At 45.3% G+C, this 21,530-nt stretch overlaps 1 protein-coding gene across 1 annotated transcript in view; it reads left to right on the top strand.

Moving 5' to 3' along the window:
* Window positions 1–21,530, top strand: part of SEMA4G (semaphorin 4G) — a 330,270-nt gene that overhangs the window by 209,692 nt on the left and 99,048 nt on the right. Inside the window, exon 5 of the mRNA XM_033943303.1 lies at window positions 3,778–3,876. Coding sequence (XP_033799194.1) covers window positions 3,778–3,876 — 99 coding nt within the window. The remainder of the gene's footprint in view (window positions 1–3,777; window positions 3,877–21,530) is intronic.

Genomic DNA, 21,530 nt, shown 5'->3' with positions numbered 1-21,530 from the left:
CAATCCTCAACACTTTTCAGCATGCCAATTATTTGCACTCTGTTAGCGCTGAGCATTGGTCAGTAAAGGGTTTCAGAAATTCCTGGCGGATGCCCACAAGAGCTTTGCTGCAGATGCAACTGTTGTGCGCATGTCCAGTGAAGGGAAGGGGATCGAGAAAACTTTTCGGTAGTGGCTAGAAGTAGGAAGTGGCTATGTCTGCTGGTGGGGGGGAGAGTTGCTGCTCTAAAAGCCACCCTGCCCTAACAACTAAAACCTACCGACAGCTCTGGAGCTGTCGGTAGCTTTTGGGCAGGGAGTTCCCGTGCGCCATTCTGAACACTGCCCGAACTGCTAATAGCTAATTTTAATGCTTGCGAGCTCATCTAGCATAAGTCTTTCGGTCACCACTCCCATGCGTGGTAAAGCAGTGGCCGAAAGCTTCTGTGCATTAGCAGCCAAAAACACATTTCATTTAGACTGGATAAAACCAGCCTAAACAAAACGCTGAAGGCCCAGTATTCTTTGAGCCTTGGGCCCTGAGTCTTTTCCCCCTAGGTGTCTAGGGTAAAACACTCATGAGCCGATGGAGAAAGCTACTGCAGTCAGAAATGTGCGTGTTAACGGGTTCAGTGCAGGAGTTAACTTGCATGGAATACACGACTGCGCAGTTTATTACAATGCATGGAATTGAGCAAAGGAGGCACGAAACTAGTAAAAGGTATGGGAAATTTGAGCTACAAAGAACGCCTCGGAAAACTAAGCTTGTTCACCCTTGAGAAGAGAAGACTGCGAGGGGATATGATAGAGACTTTTAAAATACTAAAAGGTTTCGACAAAATAGAGCAAGAAGCATTGTTATTCACGTTGTCAAATGTGACTCGGACAAGAGGTCATGGACTGAAACTGAGGGGCGACAGGCCCGGGACGAATGTCAGGAAATTCTGTTTCACACAGCGAGTGGTGGACGCTTGGAATGCTCTCCCGGAAGAGGTTGTGAGGGAGACCACCATTCTGGGATTCAAGGGCAAATTGGATGCGCACCTTCTTGCGAATCACATTGAGGGATACGGGTAAATAAGGTCTCCATCAGGGAGCACCTAGATTGGCCTCCGCGTGTGCGGGTCGCTGGACTAGATGGACCAAAGGTCTGATCTGGTGAAGGCATCTCTTATGTTCTTATGTTCCTCTGCAATGCACAGAAGTACGTAAACGGGGGATTTACCACTTTACATTAGAAAAGAAAAAGATCTTATCTCTTTTAAAAAACTTTAAAAAACTTTTTTATTTAACGATGCTTTTATCAATTAAACTACGAGACCTTTTTTAAATGCAGAACTCAATTTTTCCCTTCCCCTTGTTCTTTCCTCTTTTATGTTTTTCTACCCGAGAGAATTGTAACTTTATCCCTTTTTTCCTCTTATATCATATCCGTCCTTAAGTCACATGTTTGAAGAAATTTGTAATGTATTATAAGTATATTAACTTTTTACTTGTGTCTTAAAATTGTTTGTCCTCTATATTGTTGTTTTTTAAAATTGTTCATCGCTTAGAATATTTGTATAAGCGATTCATCAAATAATAATAAAACTTGAAACTTGGGGGATTTTAAGACCTGTAAAACGCGAGGGATTCGCTACCATGACCCAGATTGCATAGAAGGGTTAGTTGAAAGGAATTCATGCCAGTTTATGGGATATACCTTCATATTTTTTTCCGCAAAGTAGCAGCTGCACGGCTGTGCGAGGAGGTAACGGCAGTTTCGCTGTCTGAAGAAAACAGAAATACCAGCCCATCTGTGCATGCAGTTCTGTACATAAATAGTAAGTGCCTGGCAGAAATTTTAAGGCAAGAAATTTTTGCAAGTATGGGTATTTAGGTGCAGAATAACTTGCGCAGATATGCGGTCAGTTTCCCTTTCTTCACCCAGGCACACAGAGAAGCTGCTCTTAACTACAGAACCTTTGGGCTCCTTTTACAAAGGTGTGCCGGCGGTTTAACGCACGTAATACCGCGCACTAAGCCGCTACCGCCTCCTCTTAAGCAGGCGGTAGTTTTTAGGCCTGCGCGGGGGGTTAACGCCTGATGAAAAGTCACGCGCATTAACCCTGCTAGCGCGGCTTGATAAAAGGAACCCTTTGTACGTAGGCGTCCGGCAAGTTCTGCACAGTTTGAATTTGCATCTCGTTAGTTTACTGTATCACCATGGACTATTTTCTCGCTAATCCTTGCAGTAACAGTTGCGCACTCAGGCATCCGTGCTCAGCTCTACCGCGTGGCTTTGTGCATTGACCTCTGCCTCCTCAATACTGCTGCTTTCTTCCCTGTCTTTTCTTTCTTTTTGTGAAGCCTGCGTAGGTGGCATTTGATCCTAGCTCTGTGCTAGGAGCACTTTTTCCCTCTCCTTTTTTTTTTTTTTTTTCTGCAACTTTAATTTGCAGCCATATCTCTTGCTCTGAGTGTTTTCTGTTCTGGACTACAGCAGAGCGGGATTTGGGGGTGATCATTAGTGGAGAAATGAAATCAGCCAATCAAGTGGAGAAGGCTTCATCTAAGGCTAGACAAATGCTGGGATGTATCCGTAGAGGCTTTGTTAGCCGGAAGCCAGAGGTCATTATGCCGTTGTACAGAGCCATGGTGAGACCTCATCTGGAGTACTGTGTGCAATTCTGGAGGCCGCACTACCGTAAGGATGTGCTGAGAGTTGAGTCGGTTCAGCGAATGGCCACCAGGATGATCCTGGGGCTCAAGGATCTCTCGTATGAAGACAGGCTGCACACGTTGCGGCTATACTCTCTCGAGCAACGTAGGGAGAGGGGAGATATGATAGAGACATTTAAGTACATCACTGGTCGAATAGAGGTGAAAGACGACGTTTTCCTTCTAAAAGGACCCTCGTCCACAAGGGGACATCTGTTGAAAATCAGGGGGGGGGGGAAATTTCATGGGGATACCAGGAAGTACTTCTTCACTGAAAGAGTGGTGGACCATTGGAACGAGCTCCCGGAGCAGGTGATCGTAGCCAGCAGCATACAAGATTTTAAGAATAAATGGGATGCCCATGTCGGATCCCTGCGAGGGTAGCATAGAGGAGGGCAGCTTGGGGACGAGTGATAGAGTGTAGATTAGGGGAGGGTTGTTGGAGTGGGCAGACTTGATGGGCTATGGCCCTTTTCTATGTTTCTATGTTACTTCCATTACTTGGCCCTTCCGTCTCTCGTCTGTGGGGGAATGTATATTCTATCTATCCCAGTGACACTGACTGCTTGCACTTTGCTTTACTCAGATGGACTGCTCCGGAAGCTATGGCCAATGCTAAGCCAGGCCGCTTTTGTGTTAAGCTTTGAGCTCTGTATATCATTGGACCTGAAGCCTTGCAATTTCTGGAAGCCCTGAATTAATCTGACAATGCAAGGAATAGGAGTAAGAACAAACAGAAAAGAATGAATGTTTTTGCTTATAATGCAGAACAATGCTTATTTCTTTCTTATAGAATACTGAATGATTGCTGTGCTCGATTTGTTACTTGTCATTTGCCTAATTTGTTTTTTCAAGAAATGAAAGATGAATATTGTTACAAACTGTATGAATAATCATTTCCGCATCCAGCTAGGACTCGAAACGCTGGGCTGAGAAAGTGATTAAAAAGTCAAGTCTGTAATTTTATCCAGTAACCCACTGAGTAAATACTAGCCTGCATAATAATCCCTGTGAAGCCGAGACATAGATGATCACATCTTTGTGTGCTGCCTTTGTGAGGATATTTATTACTTAACTGTTTGTTTGTTTCTTTCACAGACTGAATGTTTTAACCACATAAAACTTTTGCAGCGTTTTAACGAAACGCATCTGTATGTCTGCGGAACGTACGCCTTTTCTCCCCTCTGCACCTATATTGTAAGTACATAAACCAGATTTTGTTGCGTTTGTGGAGGTCCTTAGCAATTGAAGAGGCGAATTCCAAAACCTGTTAAGCAGAAAAAGATATGCTCCAATGCAAGTTTTTATTTACAAAGAATTCTAGCTGATAAATAGGTTCTGTACTTAACATCATATGATTTTCGAACTGTTGTTCAGGCCATGGTCTTATCGTGGCTTGATTACTGCAATGCTCTACCTTGGAATAACAAAAGCAAGATGCAGAGCACTGCAGGTTATACAAAATGCAGCAGCACGTTTGATAATGGGTGTGTCTAAATATGATCATATTTCACCATATCTCAAAAAACTCCATTGGCTTCCGGTCGCCTTCAGAGTCCAGTATAAAGCAATGATGATTTATCATTAATTTTTGTACGGAAACATCCCAGAATTACTTAAAAGTAATATACTCAGCTATACATCAAAAAGATCTCTGCATTCTGAGAGTTTAGCTCTACTGAAGACCTCCGTGAATCCAAGACTTGCTGAGACAGGTAAAAGGACTTTGTGCTGTGCAGGAGTTAAGTTATGGAACTCCATGGTGGGTCAGATAGGAAATTGCTGTGAAAACGACTAAAGGCGCAGCTCTTCGTTGATGCCTTTTAAAAAGTTATTTCAGCTAAAATTGATGAATTATCTATGAGCTCTTCTACCCACTTTATGGTATTTTCCTGAGGATTGTATGCATTGTCATTTTTTTATATGATTATTTTTTATGTATTTGTTTTTATTTTGTCATCATTTTAAGACTGTGTATGTAAACCATGTAAACTGTTTAGTTTTAAATGGTATATAAATTTTTAAAATAAATAAATACAGTGGTACCTTGGATTACGAGCATAATCCGTTCCAGGAGCATGCTCGTAATCCAAAATGCTCGTTTATCAAAGCGAGTTTCCCCATAGGAAATAATGGAAACTTGCTTTGATGCGTTTCCCCCCCCCCCCCCGAGAACCGGCATTGCTCCCCTCGAAGGCCCCCCCTGCGATCAGGCACCCCCCCTGCAATCCGGCACCCCCCCTGCCTCGAACCGGCACCCCCCCCAGCCACGATCCGACCCCCCCGACACAATTGGGCACCCCTCCGCCGCTTCTTACCCTCATCTGGGCACTCTAGAAGATCGGACTCCTCGTCTGCTGGGCCTTGAGCATCTGAGCATGCTCAAGGCCTGCGAGTTCACGTTCAGAACGTGAACTCACAGGCCTTGAGCATGCTCAGATGCTCAAGGCCCAGCAGACGAGGGCCGATCTTCAAGAGTGCCCAGATGAGGGTAAGAAGCGGCGGGGGGGTGCCCAATTGTGTCGGGGGGGGGTCGGATCGTGGCGGGGGGGTGTCCAATCGTGTCAGGGGGAGGGGGGTCGGATCGTGGTGGGGGGGTGCCGTTTCGAGGCAGGGGGGTGCTGGATCGCAGGGGGGGGTTCCGGATTGCGGGGGGGGGGGGTTTCTCGTAAATCGAGCCATGCTCAGTTTCCGAGGTACTGATTTTGCAAATGTTTTGCTCGTCTTGCAAAACACTCGCAAACCGGTGCACTCGTAAACCGAGGTACCACTGTAATAGGTTTAGAAACTATAAACAATGGGGGGGCCTCTACAGCAATCTGGTTTTTTTTTTTTTTTATAATTTCAATTATACATATCAAATACAGGTCCTCGTCGACTTACGACCGAAATTGGTTCCGACTGACAGGTCGCAAGTTGATTTGGACGTAATTTGGCCTATGTTAATACGGTATGTGTATCCCACACAAAAATAAGGTGCTACCCTCTTTTTATCAAAGTAACTTAGTATTGTGCAGAATTGGTGGAGTTAAATAAATAATTTATAAAACTAACTATACGATTTTTTACCCCTCCCCGCGTATCTTTTCCTTGGTGGTCCAGCAGTGTATCCTGCACTGAGCCCCTCCTGCTGATGTCAGCGGTCAGAAGCCAGCAGTGCATCTGGGCCGGCACGCGCAGGAGCAAGCTTATGGAGCTCCTGCCTGGCCCTAAGCAGCTTTCTGAATGGCTGCCGTGAGAACTTGCGGCAGTGTTTCAGTGAGCGGCGCAGGGTGGTGTGTGAGTGCCAAAAGCTCACTCCTGCACATGCCAGCCCGTGTGCGCTGCTCGCTTCTCACCGCTGACATCGGCAGGAGGGGCTCAGTGTGGGATACACCACTGGACCACCAGGGAAAAGGTACGCGGGGAAGGGTAAAAAATAGTTAGTATGGGCTAGAATGGGAGATGGGGGAAATGTGTCGTAAGTTGCATAGGTCGTAAGTCGACGAGCACCTGTATAGATATACAAGAAAAGAATAACGGTGAAACATATTGTACAAGAAATCTTACAAATAGAAAGAAACTAATTCTAAAGTCCATTTTAAAAAGAGATTTCTGAGCTTAAACTAAAAGTAAATAATTCCTGATGGAAATCCAGTTAGCATTTGAACTATAAACTTTGAGATCCATTTTCTGTTTTAATTATCCTTACTTTCATGTTCCAATAGAAATTTCTCCAAATGGGAATGATCAAAAAATAGAAATTGTTTACCCTGATAACGTAAAAAGCATCTACAGGGAAAATGCAGGAAGAAAGTTGCTCCAATAGCCGAAACCTTGGATTTCAGGGCCAAGAACTGATTCCTACGTTCCTGAGTGGCTCTCGTTACATGTGGAAAAATTTGCATTGGCTGCCCGCAAAAAAAACAACTTATTTTTATATTTAAATTAATTTTTTCTGACAAGGAGAGTTACCAACAAAGTTGAACGAGTGTAAATTATATCTTGAGTGTCCTCTAGGAAGGCAGCGAGTTTCCCAGCTGCTAATGCCGGGGCTACATCCACCGCTCCTCTAGTTGACATTGCTATTTAAAACATTCATATTCTGCCTTTGGCCAAAGCGACCCACAACTTTATTAATAAACATGCATAATTGAGTTTAAGCAAAGGTGTCAGTCCCCGACAATCCATATTCTTTTTTTTTTTTTTTTAATTATAATTTTGAATACATTACACCATCCAATAATTCCAAAGGAAAAAAGGAAATCACACAAAAACAATACATAATCAAATCATACATACATAATTCCTTTTAAGCCCACATTAATGGGGAGAACATGTTACTATTTCTAATCAAATAAATTCAAGAAAACTAAAGGACAATAATTCTCGGTTCATACTAACAACCTTGAATCTTTCCTTACTAAATGGGATATTAATTTATTTCCTCCTCTTATTCTCAGCTGGATGAAACAAACTCATTTCTGTTCTCTCGCTACTAAAAATTGTTGTAGTTGTATAGGATCCCAAAAGGCATACTCAATATCTTGCAACTTAACCAAACATTTGCAAGGAAATTTCAGGTAAAAAGATGCCTCTAGGGCCAAAACTCTATCCTTCAATTTCAGAAATTATCCCAGGACAAGCAGGCAGCATATTCTTGACTGATGGGTGACGGCACCGACGGAGCCCCGGTACGGACAATTTTAGAGTGATTGCACTCTAAGAACTTTAGAAAGTTCTAGCTCGGCCGCACCGCGCACGCGCGAGTGCCTTCCCGCCCGACAGAGGCGCGCGGTCCCTCAGTTTCTTAGTTTCCGCGGAGCTAAGAAGTCGCACGTTTCAACGGCTGTTGAAAACTTTTTCCATTTTTCGCCTTCCCGCTCGCGTAAACGTCTTTAGAAGGTTTATTTCCTTCATTTTATTTTACTTTCTTTCTTAAAAAAAAAAAAAAAAAAAAAAACTGATTTAGTTTTCTTTCTTTTTTCGGTTTCGCCCCGGCGGGGCCTACTGCCACTATCGAAGCCTCGGCCTTCGATTTGGCTGAAGCCGTCTTCACATTCATGCCCCCTCAACCCGGGTTTAAAAAGTGCCAGCGGTGTGCACGGCCAATTTCACTGTCTGACCCACATAATTGGTGTCTACAGTGCCTTGGCCCGGACCATCAATCGTCTACCTGCACCCGCTGTGCGACTCTAAAGAAAAGAACTCTTAAAAATAGAGAGATTCAACAAAAACTTCTTTTCGGCACCGAGATGTCCGATACCACTCCGGCACCGACTTCGACTCCGGCTCAGTCGGCACCCACATCGTCGACACCACGCGATACCGCGTCGGTGTCGGCTCCTCCAGGTAAGCCGGCTAAGAAGCCTTCCCCGTTGGAGCGTCCTCCGGTCTCAATAGCAGCGAGCCCAATCCTGCAGACCTCGAGGCGCTCACGGAAGCGCTCCGCTCCAATAGAGGTGAGCCCCTCTACATCGGGTTCCTCATCCTCGGAGCGTAGAGCGGCACCGCAGGTACCGCAAAAGAAAAAGGCGGTACCGGTGCCTTCTCTCGAAGACCGTATTGCTGCTGTTCTAAAATTACAACTTAAAGAACAGTTAGAGCACATTCTGCCTTCACTCCTGGTACCGAGTCTTCCGGTACCAGTCCGGTCTGAGCCGCCGGTACCGACAGTGGATCGTCCTACTTTGTCAACTTCCACTTCGTCGGTACCGGTACAGTCTGTTTCCTCTGTCTCCATGCCGATTCTTGCACCGGAGCCGAGATCCCACCATCAAGCTGTTCAGACTTCGGCACCGGTGCATACAGTCACATCCCCCGGTACCGAGTCAGGCAGGTCAGGGAAATCTCATAGAAAATCCCATCACTTACAGTCTTCCACGCCGGATTCTCGGGACCGGAGCTTCCAAGTTCAAGACCCTGACTTGTGGGGCGACTCAGAAGACCCTCTCCTTTCTGAGGGAGAATGTTCTTCTGGTGAAGAGGACACCTCTGCCTTGGGGCCCTCCTCTAAACCAGAAGTATCTTCTTTTTCTTCCTTTTTAAAGGAAATGTGTGACTCTCTCTCTATTCCTTTGGAGGCTGAGTCACAGAAATCCAAAGCTTTTCTTGATGCTCTGGATTTTGATCAGCCTCCAAAGGAATACCTTAAGTTACCTCTCCATGATATCTTGAGAGAGACGTTCTATAAAAATTTGGAATCTCCCCTCACCATTCCTGGGGCTCCCCGAAAATTAGACTCTCTATACAGAGTCCTTCCTATCCCTGGGTTTGATAAACCCCAGTTACATCATGAGTCCCTTTTGGTCGAATCCACCCTCAAAAAGTCCAAGGGGGCTAGTGTGTATGCTTCTGTCCCTCCTGGCAGAGAGGGAAAGTCTATGGACAAGTTTGGGAAACGACTATACCAAAATGCAATGTTGGCGAATCGATCAGGGAATTATGCATTCCATTTCTCCTTCTACTTAAAGCAGCTTATTCAGAATATCTCTGCTTTTGAGAAATATCTCCCTGATCGGAAAAAGTCGGTTTTTCACCAAACTTGTTCTTCGCTTTTCCAGCTCCGGAAATTCATGGTTAGATCCATTTATGACACCTTCGAGCTGACCTCTAGGGCTACAGCCATCTCAGTGGCAATGAGACGGCTGGCCTGGCTTAGGGTTTCTGAACTCGATGTTAACCATCAGGATCGGCTAGCCAATGCACCTTGCCTAGGGGATGAGTTGTTTGGAGATTCCATGGACTCCACCACTCAAAAGTTATCGGCTCATGAGACTAGATGGGATACACTTCTTAAGTCTAAGAAGCCGCCAACAACCAGACCTTTTCGTCCACAATCCTCCTACCAGCGTAGATTTGTGGCTCGTCCTCTGCCTCAAGCTGCTCCCCAGCAACGACGCCAGAGACAACAAAGGCCGGCTGCTAGACAGCCTCAGCAACAACAACAGGTAAAACCTGCACCAGTGCAAAAGTCTACACAACCCTTTTGACTTAATTCTCCAGAACATAGCCAGTTTTGTTCCTTCTACCCAACTTCCACAACCTATAGGAGGACGCCTTACTTATTTCATAAGCCGTTGGGAACTTATCACGTCAGACCAGTGGGTCCTCAACATCATCCGCCACGGCTACTCTCTCAACTTTCAGTCACTACCTCCTCCAAGTCAACCAAAAGAGTCTGCTTCCAGTCCTCAATTAACCCTTCTTCTCCAAGAGGTTCAATCCCTCCTTCTTCTAAATGCCATAGAAGAAGTTCCCCTAGACCAGCAGGGGCAGGGGTTCTACTCCCGATATTTTTTAGTCCCCAAAAAAACAGGAGATCTCAGACCCATTCTAGATCTCCGCGATCTCAACAAATATTTGGTCAAAGAAAAGTTCAAGATGCTTTCTCTGGCCACTCTTTATCCTCTTCTCAATCAAGGCGACTGGCTATGTTCCCTCGATCTCAAAGAAGCGTACACTCACATACCAGTAAATCTGGCTTCCAGACAGTACCTACGCTTCATGATCAATCATTCTCATTACCAATACAAGGTGCTGCCCTTCGGCCTTGCCTCCTCTCCAAGGGTCTTCACCAAGTGTCTCATTGTGGTAGCGGCATTTCTACGCTCTCATCACTTCCAGGTCTTCCCTTACCTGGACGACTGGTTAATCAAGGCCACATCCGCTCAAGCAGTTCTTCTGGCCACCAACCAAACCATCTTGTTTCTACAAATTCTGGGGTTCGAGATCAATCTACCCAAATCTCATCTCATCCCTACTCAGAGACTTCAATTCATTGGAGCGATCCTGGACACACTCCTCATGAAAGCTTTCCTACCATCCAATCGTCTTCAGACCCTTCAGTCTCTATGTCAACAGGTACTTTCACTGCCTTCCATCTCAGCCAGGCAAATGATGGTACTCTTGGGGCACATGGCGTCTACAGTTCATGTCACGCCCCTCGCACGTCTTCACCTACGCACTCCTCAATGGACCCTTGCTACTCAGTGGTCCCAAGCGACGGATCCTTGCTCACGACACATATCTGTGACATCATCTCTTCGTCAGTCTCTTCAATGGTGGTTGGTATCCTCAAATCTATCCAGAGGTCTTCTGTTCCATCAGCCCCCTCATCACCTGGTTATCACCACCGACGCCTCTCTTTATGCATGGGGAGCTCACTTGAACGAGTTCCAGACTCAAGGTCTTTGGACAGCCCAGGAAAAGAAGCATCAAATCAATTTCCTGGAACTCAGAGCGATGTTTTATGCCCTCAAGGCTTTCCAACATCTTCTCTTTCCTCAGGTCCTCTTGTTGTGCACAGACAATCAAGTTGCGATGTACTACATCAACAAACAGGGTGGGACAGGCTCTCGCCTTCTATGCCAAGAAGCCCAAAAGATCTGGAATTGGGCCATAGATCACCATCTCTTCCTGAAAGCTATCTACATTCAGGGAACACAGAATTCTTTAGCGGACAAACTCAGCAGAATTCTCCAGCCTCACGAGTGGACACTCGATCCTATAACTCTGCAGTCTATCTTCACTCAATGGGGCACTCCTCAGATAGACCTCTTTGCAGCTCCTCACAATCACCAGCTGCCCCTCTTCTGCTCCAGACTTTACTCTCCTTACCGTCTGACAGCGGATGCTTTTCTCCTCGACTGGTCGAATCTGTTCCTGTACGCCTTCCCTCCTCTGCCTCTAATGTTGAGAACCTTATTCAAGCTCAAGAGGGAACGAGCCACCATGATTCTGATTGCTCCGAGGTGGCCCAGGCAACATTGGTTCTCCCTTCTACTTCAACTCAGTTCCAGGGAACCTTTTCTTCTTCCTCTGTTTCCTTCTCTGCTTACGCAACAGCAGGAAACCCTCCTTCATCCCAACCTCCAGTCTCTACACCTGACAGCTTGGTATCTCTCGGGCTGACATCTCATGATACTCTCTTATCTCAGCCTGTTCGTTCCATTCTGGATGCCTCCAGGAAACCAACCACTCTGCAATGTTACCATCAGAAGTGGACGAGATTTTCCTCCTGGTGTCTTCTTCATCATCTTGATCCCACTTCCCTGGCAGTGGAGACGTTGTTGGACTATTTGCTCTCTTTGTCTGACTCTGGCCTTAAGTCTTCGTCCATCAGAGTCCACCTCAGTGCCATTTCAGCTTTTCATGAGCCAGTCCATGGAAAACTTCTCTCAGCTCATCCCCTGGTGTCCAGGTTCATGCGTGGGCTTTTCAACGTGAAACCACCTCTTAAAGCCCCTCCTGTTATCTGGGATCTCAATGTGGTTCTTTCTGCTTTAATGAAGCCTCCATTTGAACCCTTGGCTACCTCTCCTTTCAAGTTTCTTACTTGGAAGGTGCTTTTCCTTATTGCCCTTACCTCTGCCAGGAGGGTCAGTGAGCTTCATGCACTGGTCGCAGATCCTCCCTTTACGGTTTTTCACCATGACAAGGTGGTTCTGCGTACACATCCAAAGTTTCTCCCTAAGGTTGTATCTGAATTCCATCTCAACCAATCCATTGTTCTCCCTGTTTTCTTTCCAAAACCTCATTCTCATTCTGGAGAACAAGCTCTACACACTTTGGATTGTAAAAGGGCTCTGGCTTACTATCTAGAGCGTACGAAACCCCACAGATCAGTTCCTCAACTTTTTCTGTCCTTTGATCCAAATAAATTGGGACGTCCCGTTTCTAAACGTACGTTGTCTAATTGGCTGGCAGCGTGCATTTCATTCTGTTATGCTCAGACCGGACTGACACTGGAAGGTTCTGTCACGGCCCATAGAGTCAGAGCAATGGCAGCATCTGTAGCTTTCCTCCGCTCCACTTCTATTGAGGAAATCTGCAAGGCTGCTACTTGGTCCTCAGTTCACACTTTTACATCTCATTATTGTCTGGATGCTTTTTCCAGACGGGATGGACACTTCGGCCAATCTGTTTTGCAAAATTTGTTTTCCTAATGGCCAACCTTCCCTCCATCCCTCTTTTTGTTAGCTTGGAGGTCACCCATCAGTCAAGAATATGCTGCCTGCTTGTCCTGGGATAAAGCACAGTTACTTACCGTAACAGGTGTTATCCAGGGACAGCAGGCAGATATTCTTGCGTCCCACCCACCTCCCCGGGTTGGCTTCTTAGCTGGCTTATACTAACTGAGGGACCGCGCGCCTCTGTCGGGCGGGAAGGCACTCGCGCGTGCGCGGTGCGGCCGAGCTAGAACTTTCTAAAGTTCTTAGAGTGCAATCACTCTAAAATTGTCCGTACCGGGGCTCCGTCGGTGCCGTCACCCATCAGTCAAGAATATCTGCCTGCTGTCCCTGGATAACACCTGTTACGGTAAGTAACTGTGCTTTCTTTCCTTCTCAATTGAGTGGTTCTAGAGACATCCGGGAAAATCCATATTCTAAACTATTGTTATTCACTTTACTTGGGAGCTGCAAAAGTGAAAATGAAGGCACTACAGATGTTATTTAGTTCTTCGGCTAGGCTGATCGCAGGTACTTCTAGAATGACTCGTATAACACCAATATTGAAACAGTTGTACTGGTTGCCTATACAGCAGGGGTGTCAAACTCAATCACATAAGGAGCCGAAATCTGAAAAAAAAGGCCACTTAGCCAGCCAAATTTTTTTTTTTTTTAAGATACTTAGAGGTTCTTTTTATTAAGGTACGCTAACTGATTTAGCGCGCACCTTAATAAACGGACCCCTTAGTCTTAGTAGAAGTATAGGGTTACAACCTCTCCAACCCCACGCCAGCACTGATGTAAACAAAATAAATAAAAAAGGCTTTTCCTCTCTCTTTTAGGTCCTAGTTCACGTTCGCTGTCTAACACCAGCTCTGGTGGGATACACAAAACAGAAAATAAAATTATTGCCAGGGTCTCCTTCCCTCTTCTTCCCTTTCTTTTCTGGAGTCCGGTGGATGGATTGAGCAGCGCCGGGATCATTTCTTCTTCTGCTTGCCCCATGCAGCATTGTGTGTATATGAGAGCTTCCCAGCACTGGGGATCAGCAGGGCAGTGGAAGACATTTCTGTGTCTATATAATTCCATTTCCAGAGCAGAATTACAGCAACTAGCAACAAGTTACAAATAGAATCTGAGACACCAATTTTCTCTTTGTGGGCCTCCTTACCTTTAGGAAAACCCCAAAATACCTTTCCTCAGCTGCAGGTCTGCTTGGGACCTGACTCTGCAGGTTCACGTGGCCTGCAGAGGATCGCTGGTCGGCAGTAGCGATCCTAGCAGGCCACCGTAGCCTCAGCTGAACGTTCCCTCTGGCGCAGTCCTGCCTGCAATCCCGTATGTCCTGTGTGCAATTCTGGAGGCCGCATTACCGTAAGGATGTGCTGAGACTGGAGTCGGTCCAGGGAATGGCCACCCGGATGGTCTCGGGACTCAAGGATCTCACGTACGAGGAACGGCTGGATAAGTTGCAGCTGTACTCACTCGAGGAACGCAGAGAGAGGGGTGACATGATCGACACATTCAAGTATCTCACGGGCCGCATCGAGGTGGAAGAAGATATCTTCTTTTTCAAGGGTCCCGCGGCAACAAGGGGTCATCCGTGGAAAATCAGGGGCGGGAAACTGCACGGGGACACCAGGAAATTCTTTTTCACTGAAAGGGTGGTTGATCGCTAGAATAGTCTTCCACTTCAGGTTATTGAGGCCAGCAGCGTGCCTGATTTAAGGCCAAATGGGATAGACACGTGGGATCTATTTACAGAGAAAGGTAGGGGAGGGTCATTGGGGTGGGCAGACTAGATGGGCCGTGGCCCTTATCTGCCGTCTATTTCTATATTTCTATGTTTCTATGTATGTCAGAGGAGGGGCGGGACCACACCAGAAGGAATGTGCAGCTGAGGCTACGGTGACCTGCTAGGATCGCTACTGCATGAACCTATAAATGATGCGACACTTGTATCAGTGGGCCAGCTGTAGGGGAAATTTTAAATTGTCTGGGCGGGGCCCAAATTTCAGTACTCTACGGGCCAGATTTGGCCCGCGGGCCACAGTTTGACATGTCTGCTATACAGCAAAGAATCCATTTCAAAATTCTTTCCATAATTCATCAGACTTTGTACCAAGTTTCTCCTGCTGTTTTTCAAGAGGATTTTTTTTGTTTTTTTTTTAAATTTATCAGCCTAAAAGAAGTTTGAGATCAGAAAACAACATGAAACTGTTCAGAGGGTAAGATGCTAATCTCTCACATCAGGATTGCTGCAACCATGTTGTCTGTAGCGGGTGTAAAGTTCTGGAAGACCCTGCCAGGAATCTTGCATTTTTGTACTGTTAGAATGAATTTTAAGAAAATGTTAAAAACCCCAGCTAAGCTGAATCTTTTATTCAAACCGAATTTGAAAATTCTTTGGTGCCTACCAACCATATTTAAAGCGATATTGTTTTGCAATAATTGACCTACAACACATTCCAAAAATCAATTAAAACCATTCTATTTGGCAAATTCCTTGCTTAATCAGATCACCTCTATCAGGAATTTTTTTTTTTTAATTTCTTCCCCTCATAACCCCATTGTATTATGTAACATCTTTCTTCTCTCATGTATTCTTTCCCCATGCTTCTCCAATTCATGATGTAACTTCCTTCTTCTTGCATTTTGTAATTCGCTGATTGTCCAGCCTTCTTTCTATGTGAATCGCCTAGAAGTCAGTTTGACTATGGCGGTTTAGAAAAATAAAGTTGTTATTATTATCATTATTATTATGTATGTTTGCCAATATTTTATGCCTGTTATTATGTAAACCATATAGGTAATATATGGTATATAAATTTTTAAATAAATAAACTAAATCTCAACTCGGTTAACAATAGTTTTAGTTAATAGAAAGAATTGACTGAATTGACCTCAAGGAAATTTATGTGCTAGAAAATGCTAAAACAGAGTGGTTTTCAGAATTTAAAAAAAAAACAAACTTGAAAGAGTTAGGATCTTATTTGAGAAGGTAGGTTGTTCCAAATTGCTGTTAGAAAATAGTGGAAGGAATGAACAATTTTGCCTATAGATCTGGCACCTTTTCCAGTGGGGAAAAGAAAGTCACGTCACAGACAAGAGCAAAAGGAAACAAAGATCTAAATGTAATTATTATATCATCCATACTCTAAAAATGATTAGATATTCATATGTAAAATAAGGTACAACTAACAGAGAAATGCTTGTGCAAAAAAATAAGTTTTCAACAGTTTTCTAAAATGCAGCAGATTTCCACAAAATCTCAATGTGTCTGTTAAAGCATTCCAAAGAAAAGGTCCCACAGTAGCGAAAAAGGATTTCCTTGTTCGCACATAACAGACTGTGTTTAGTATGCCCGTATCAAGTAACATGTGTTTCTCAGACCTCAGTGCCCTGGATGGCTTGTCCAGTGTCAGGCACTTTGCGAAATACCGTATTTTCACGTAGATAATGCGCACCCGTGTAAAACGCGCACACGGGTATAGCGCGCGGGGAACACAAATTTATATAATAAAATGTTAATATAGCGCGCACATGCATATACCGCGCATGCTTAAACCTCCTCCCGCCTACTCCGAACCGGCATCCTCCCCACCGCTCGCGTCACCCCCCCCTCCCCCTCTGATCCGAGATAATCTGATCCGGCATTCCCCCTGCGAACCGGCATCCTCCCCCCCCCCGCTCGCGTCACCCCCCTCCCCCGAGATCCTACATCCCCCCCAGCACCACAAATACAACTCTTACCCGATTGGGCACCGGCACCAGCACCAATGCACAGCATGTGCCAGTGCCAGTGCCCGAAGATCCTCCCTCGTTGGTTTGGGCTGGGCTGGGCTGGGCGGTGCGAGAGAGATCCTCCTTCTTCCTCTGCCGGGCTGGACTAGGCTTTGAGCATTTGCGCATGCTCAAAGCCTTTTGGTCTCGCTCTCTCCGAGATTATCCGTTTTTCCTAAATTCAATGTCAACAATCTGTGTGCTAAAAGTGCAAATGAAAATACCGAAGGTATACACTGTCTCTGCCTCTCAACCGAGGGTGCAGAGGCGACCAAAATCAACCATCCGAGCAGGGACAAAAGAACAGGTACAAAGTCCCAAAAAGTACTTAGCTTCTCCGTAGATCACAATTCTATATAGCCGACAGAGACAGTGTATACCTTCAGTATTTTCTTTTGCACTTTTAGCACTAGTACACATTGACTCACACTTCGGGTGAGCCTGAGGATGTTCCACAGTTTATGCTCACATGAGCACAATATTGTGACAGCTAGCGTGTCAGGGGTTTATGTGTACTTCCCGCGTCGAGCTGTGTGACTGAGGGCTCCCCGTTTATCACCTATTACTATTGTTGTTATTATTTTCGCTTTGAGTTTTTTCTGCGGGTATATATACTGTCTCTCCCCTCTCACCCTTGCTTTAGGGTCTGTTATTGTTACCGATATAGGGCAAGCAGTGGCTTCCCCATGTCTTTCTCAATAACAGACTATGAACTTTTCCTCCAGGAATTTGTCCAAACCTTTCTTAAAACCAGCTACACTATCTGCTCTTACCACATCCTCTGACAACGCATTCCAGAGCTTAACTATTCTCTGAGTGAAAAAAATTTCCTCCTATTGGTTTTAAAAGTATTTCCCTGTAACTTCATCTAGTGTCCCCTAGTCTTTGTAATTCTTGACGGAGTGAAAAATCGATCCACTTGTACCCGTTCTACTCCACTCAGGATTTTGTAGACTTCAATCATATCTCCCATCAGCCGTCTCTTTTCCAAGCTGAAGAGCCCTAACCTTTTTAGTCTTTCCTCATACGAGAGGAGTTCCATCCCCTTTACCATCTTGGTCGCTCTTCTTTGAACCTTTCCTAGCGCCACTTTATCTTTCTTGAGATAAGGAGACCAGAATTGAACGCAGTACTCCAGGTGAGGCAATACTCCGTCTCTGGCAGTCTTCAAATCCAGACTCAAAGCCCACTTGAAGCTGCTTTCAATTCCAAACGCCAACCCCCACCTTCTAAGCACCAATATCTGTCTTATCATTCCCTCTGTAATTCACCTTCTTGTCCCATTTGTCTTGACTAGATTGTAAGCTCTTTTGAGCAGGGACTGGTCTAGTAGCGCTACAGAAATGATTAGTAGTGGTAGAAGCTATCTGAACACTCAGTGACATCACAATGCATCTGGGTCATACCCAGAATTCTTGATGACATCATAATGCAGCTACATATGGTTCCTCCACCCGAGCACTGTGCATTGATGCACCTTCTTGTCCAGTTTGTCTGTCTTGACTTCATTGTAAGCTCTTTTGAGCAGGGACTGTAATGTAATGTAATTTATTTCTTATATACCGCTACATCCGTTAGGTTCTAAGACTGTCTCTTCTGTGTTTTGATGTACAGCACTGCAGATGTCTAGTTGCGCCAGTGGTTTAGTAAAGGGGGTGCGTCTGCCCTGGGCATCATGTTGGTGGGAGCAATGGCAACCCTCCTCTTCCCACTCCTCCCTTCCCTCTAGTTGTTCACCGTCACGAGCAACAACTACAATATGCTCCTCGTGACAGCGTCATCTTTCCTGCTGATGTCACTTTTGGGTGCCATGCAAAGGAAGTGACGTCACGGGGAGAGCCAAAGGGGTCGCAAGAAACACATCGAAGTTCTTGATGCTTGTGGCGGTAAAAAACTAGAGGTACGAGGGGAGGGGAGGGGGCATGCAGGTGGCAGTGGGGGGAAGGGTGCTTCTCGCCCTTGCTATGCCACTGAGTAGTGCTATAGAAATGATTAGTAGTACCCTGTTTCCCTGAAAATAAGCCCTAGTTAAGATCGACCCCCCAAAGCCCCCTCCCCCGTGAATGTACCCGACACTCCCTGACTCCATCCCTGACATTAGTGCTGCCTGATTTGCTGAAAAAAATATTGACTCGTTGATTCAGCAACCTCCCCCCCTCCCCCACTGCTTTAGGAGGCCTTGGAGCGGAGGTATGTGGGAGGGTCAGTGGGGTTCTGCTGCTCGAGGGGATGGGTGACAGGGATGCTGCACATGGGGGGGAGGAAAAAGGAAGAATTGGGGTGGAAGAGAGGAAGGGAGAGATAATTGTATTACATGAAAAAAATAAGACATCCCCAAAAGTAAGCCCTAGTGCATTTTTTGAACCCCAAATTAATATAAGGCACTATCTTATTTTTAGGGAAACACGGTAGTAATAGAAAACAGTTTGGAATGAATTCATTGCATAAACAAAGCTTTCCAAGTATAGTTAGCAAATGGGGATAGATTGTAATCTATATATACTGGTGTGCAGAACCAAACCTCTGAATCCATTTCTGAGAGTATACAAAAACAGTATGAAAAAAAAACCCCCACAACAAGCTGTGCTATTCTGGGCACAAGGAAGGGAAATTAAAAAAAAAAAAGCCAACCCTAGAAGAAATATGAATGGGAAGTATCTTAATTGCACTAAGCTGGTGGGAAAAATAAGCTTACATCCAAGGTTAAGAAGTCCAGCAGCCGGCAGGTCTATGCATTTTTGTTGTGATTATATACATTAGGTTTTCTTAAAGCATGTTTTCTAGAGGACATGAGAGAGGATCCACCCGCTCAGTTATCAAACATTAAACCCTGGAATAATTTGATACGAGCTACCATGGAATTAGAAAGTCATCCTTTCAGCTGCCTCCTGCATTGAATCGGAGCCACGCATTACCTTCTGCCAGTCAATGAGATTGAATTTGGCTTGAAGCAGTGCTGTCTGCATGACAAGCAGGCTTGGACACTGATGGGATAACACAGACCAAGACCGAGTTCTACGAATGGTTGTTAATAGGAGTTGTCATATTATTCTTAGAAACGGGCACAGGTGAGAGAGGGGAGAGCGCGCGTGCCTTATGATGTTTTCTTATAGCTCAGTCTTTATCGTCTTCTTAGGATGTAGTCCTAGGCATTATAAGATGCATGCATAAAGAATCTGTGATTGTTTTAGCACCGCCCTTGCCATCATTGGATGTTTATTATATAATGCGTTGGAGAGCAGCTCTGTGCAAACTTATCTGGGGCTTATTTATTGTAGATATCCAGAATAGAGAATGACACGGTGACAAAATTCATCACCGTTCCCGTCCCCGCGGATAACCGCGGGAAATAATCCCATGTCATTTTCTAGTGTCTATCTCAACCTCAGTCCTTCTACACCAGCAGTCTTCAAAGCAAAGCTTGTGGGTCAGTGGCTGTAGCCATTCATACTCTGATTCTTATGTGAGCCAAGGATAATGAAGCCATTGTGACATCACTGATGTGACTGACTCTTAGACACTGTGGAATGAGGCATTATGACATCACAATATCTGCTCTGGATACCAGAGACTGTCATTCTGTAGTGTCTGTTTCAACCTCAGTCCTTCTACACCAGCATTCTTCAAAGCAAAGCTTGCGGGTTAGTGGGGATAAATGCGCCAACATGTTTCACCCTGGGGGGGGGTTTCTTCAGGGCTACAATCCCTAGAACGGTAAAACCCATGTTAATAAAATTAGTTTAATGTTAAGAATCACCATATCCAAAACATTCTAATAATATTCAGTGACGTTCCAAGAAGTTCTCACCTTATATGAAACTAGTTACCCGCAACGCAACCACCAAATTCCTGTTACTAAGATGGCCGCGGCGTGCTCCTCTTCTTCCTAAGTGATCCGGTGAAGATTAAATGCATAAAGCCAGATACTATGAAATGTACTTGAGTATCCTGGTGGCATTTCTGAGGGTCTGAAGATTAACGATATATGTGAGGGTGATTAAGAGGTGGTCAAAGTTAGACCTTTCTCCAAGTATTGGTGATGCCTAAGTGACACAAATGCCCACATTTAGTTCCACCATTGCAATCTCTGGTGCAAAAACACCAATATACATTAGAATTTCAGTTAACTGGTACTTGGTTAACCGACACGGTCACCCAACTGGCAAAACAATTGCCGGTAGGGGGAAAAAGGAAAAAAGAAGTCCTCTGAAGCCGCAGCGGTCAAGAGCTGCGAGCCCCACTCCCTCCCTCAAGCCCTGAAGTGGTAGAAGTGGCGGTGGTCCTGAGCCACGAACCCCACTTCTCTCCCAACCCGAAGCACCAGCGCGGCAGCAGTCCTGAGCCGCAAAGCCCCCCTCCCCCTCAAGCCCTGAAGCAGCAGAAGCAGGTAGCGCGGTCCTGAGCCGTGAACCCCCCCCCTCGCTTCCTCTCTCCTTCCTTTCCTTACCCGAAAGTGGCGGCCGGTCAGCAGAAGGCAGCGCTGAAAACAAGCAGAGCCTTTCCTCTGACGCGTCACTTATGATGGCTCAGAGGAGAGGAATCGAGTCGCTAGGACTCGAACACGAGTCGATACCACCTAACTAACCAACTAGTGTTTTGAGCAACTTTCTCTTCTGCTAATACAAATTCAAAAAGCTGTTTAGGATCAAAGAAATGAAATGTTAGTAAGGAAATGTGCTATTTTATTTTTTAGATGATGAACTTGTGCTTTTTTTTAAAAGAAATAGTGTTCTGCAGCACTTAGCCACATAATAATAATTTGCAGGAAAGGCCTAGCAAATCTCTATTAGGTCAGTAGTCAAAGGAAGTTGTGTTTACTGGCTGCCGTTGAATGTAAAACTTCCCTATTTGTGGCGTTTCAGCCCCTATGTGATCAGTATTTGGCTGAAAATCTGTCTGAACTTGCTATCTATCTAGGCGAGGGAAGAAGGAGAATGAGCTTGGAAACTTTCTGGATAGTGGCGGAGCCGTGATCATACCGGTGGCTGTATATTCAGCGCCACTGGATGTAAAGAATAAGTGAATCGCTGCTGCTGGCGTTTAGCTTATTCCAGTCACCGGTGCTCAGTCCTGACCCCTGTATTCTCAAAAGGGGCACTTCAGCTTGACCTCAAAGGCTTTCTGAAGAATCCCCCTAAT

Source organism: Geotrypetes seraphini, chromosome 4, assembly GCF_902459505.1.
Source record: "Geotrypetes seraphini chromosome 4, aGeoSer1.1, whole genome shotgun sequence".
In the NCBI taxonomy this organism is placed as follows: domain Eukaryota; kingdom Metazoa; phylum Chordata; class Amphibia; order Gymnophiona; family Dermophiidae; genus Geotrypetes; species Geotrypetes seraphini.
Note: the sequence above shows the minus strand (reverse complement) of the source record. Positions and strands in the feature narration are given on the sequence as shown.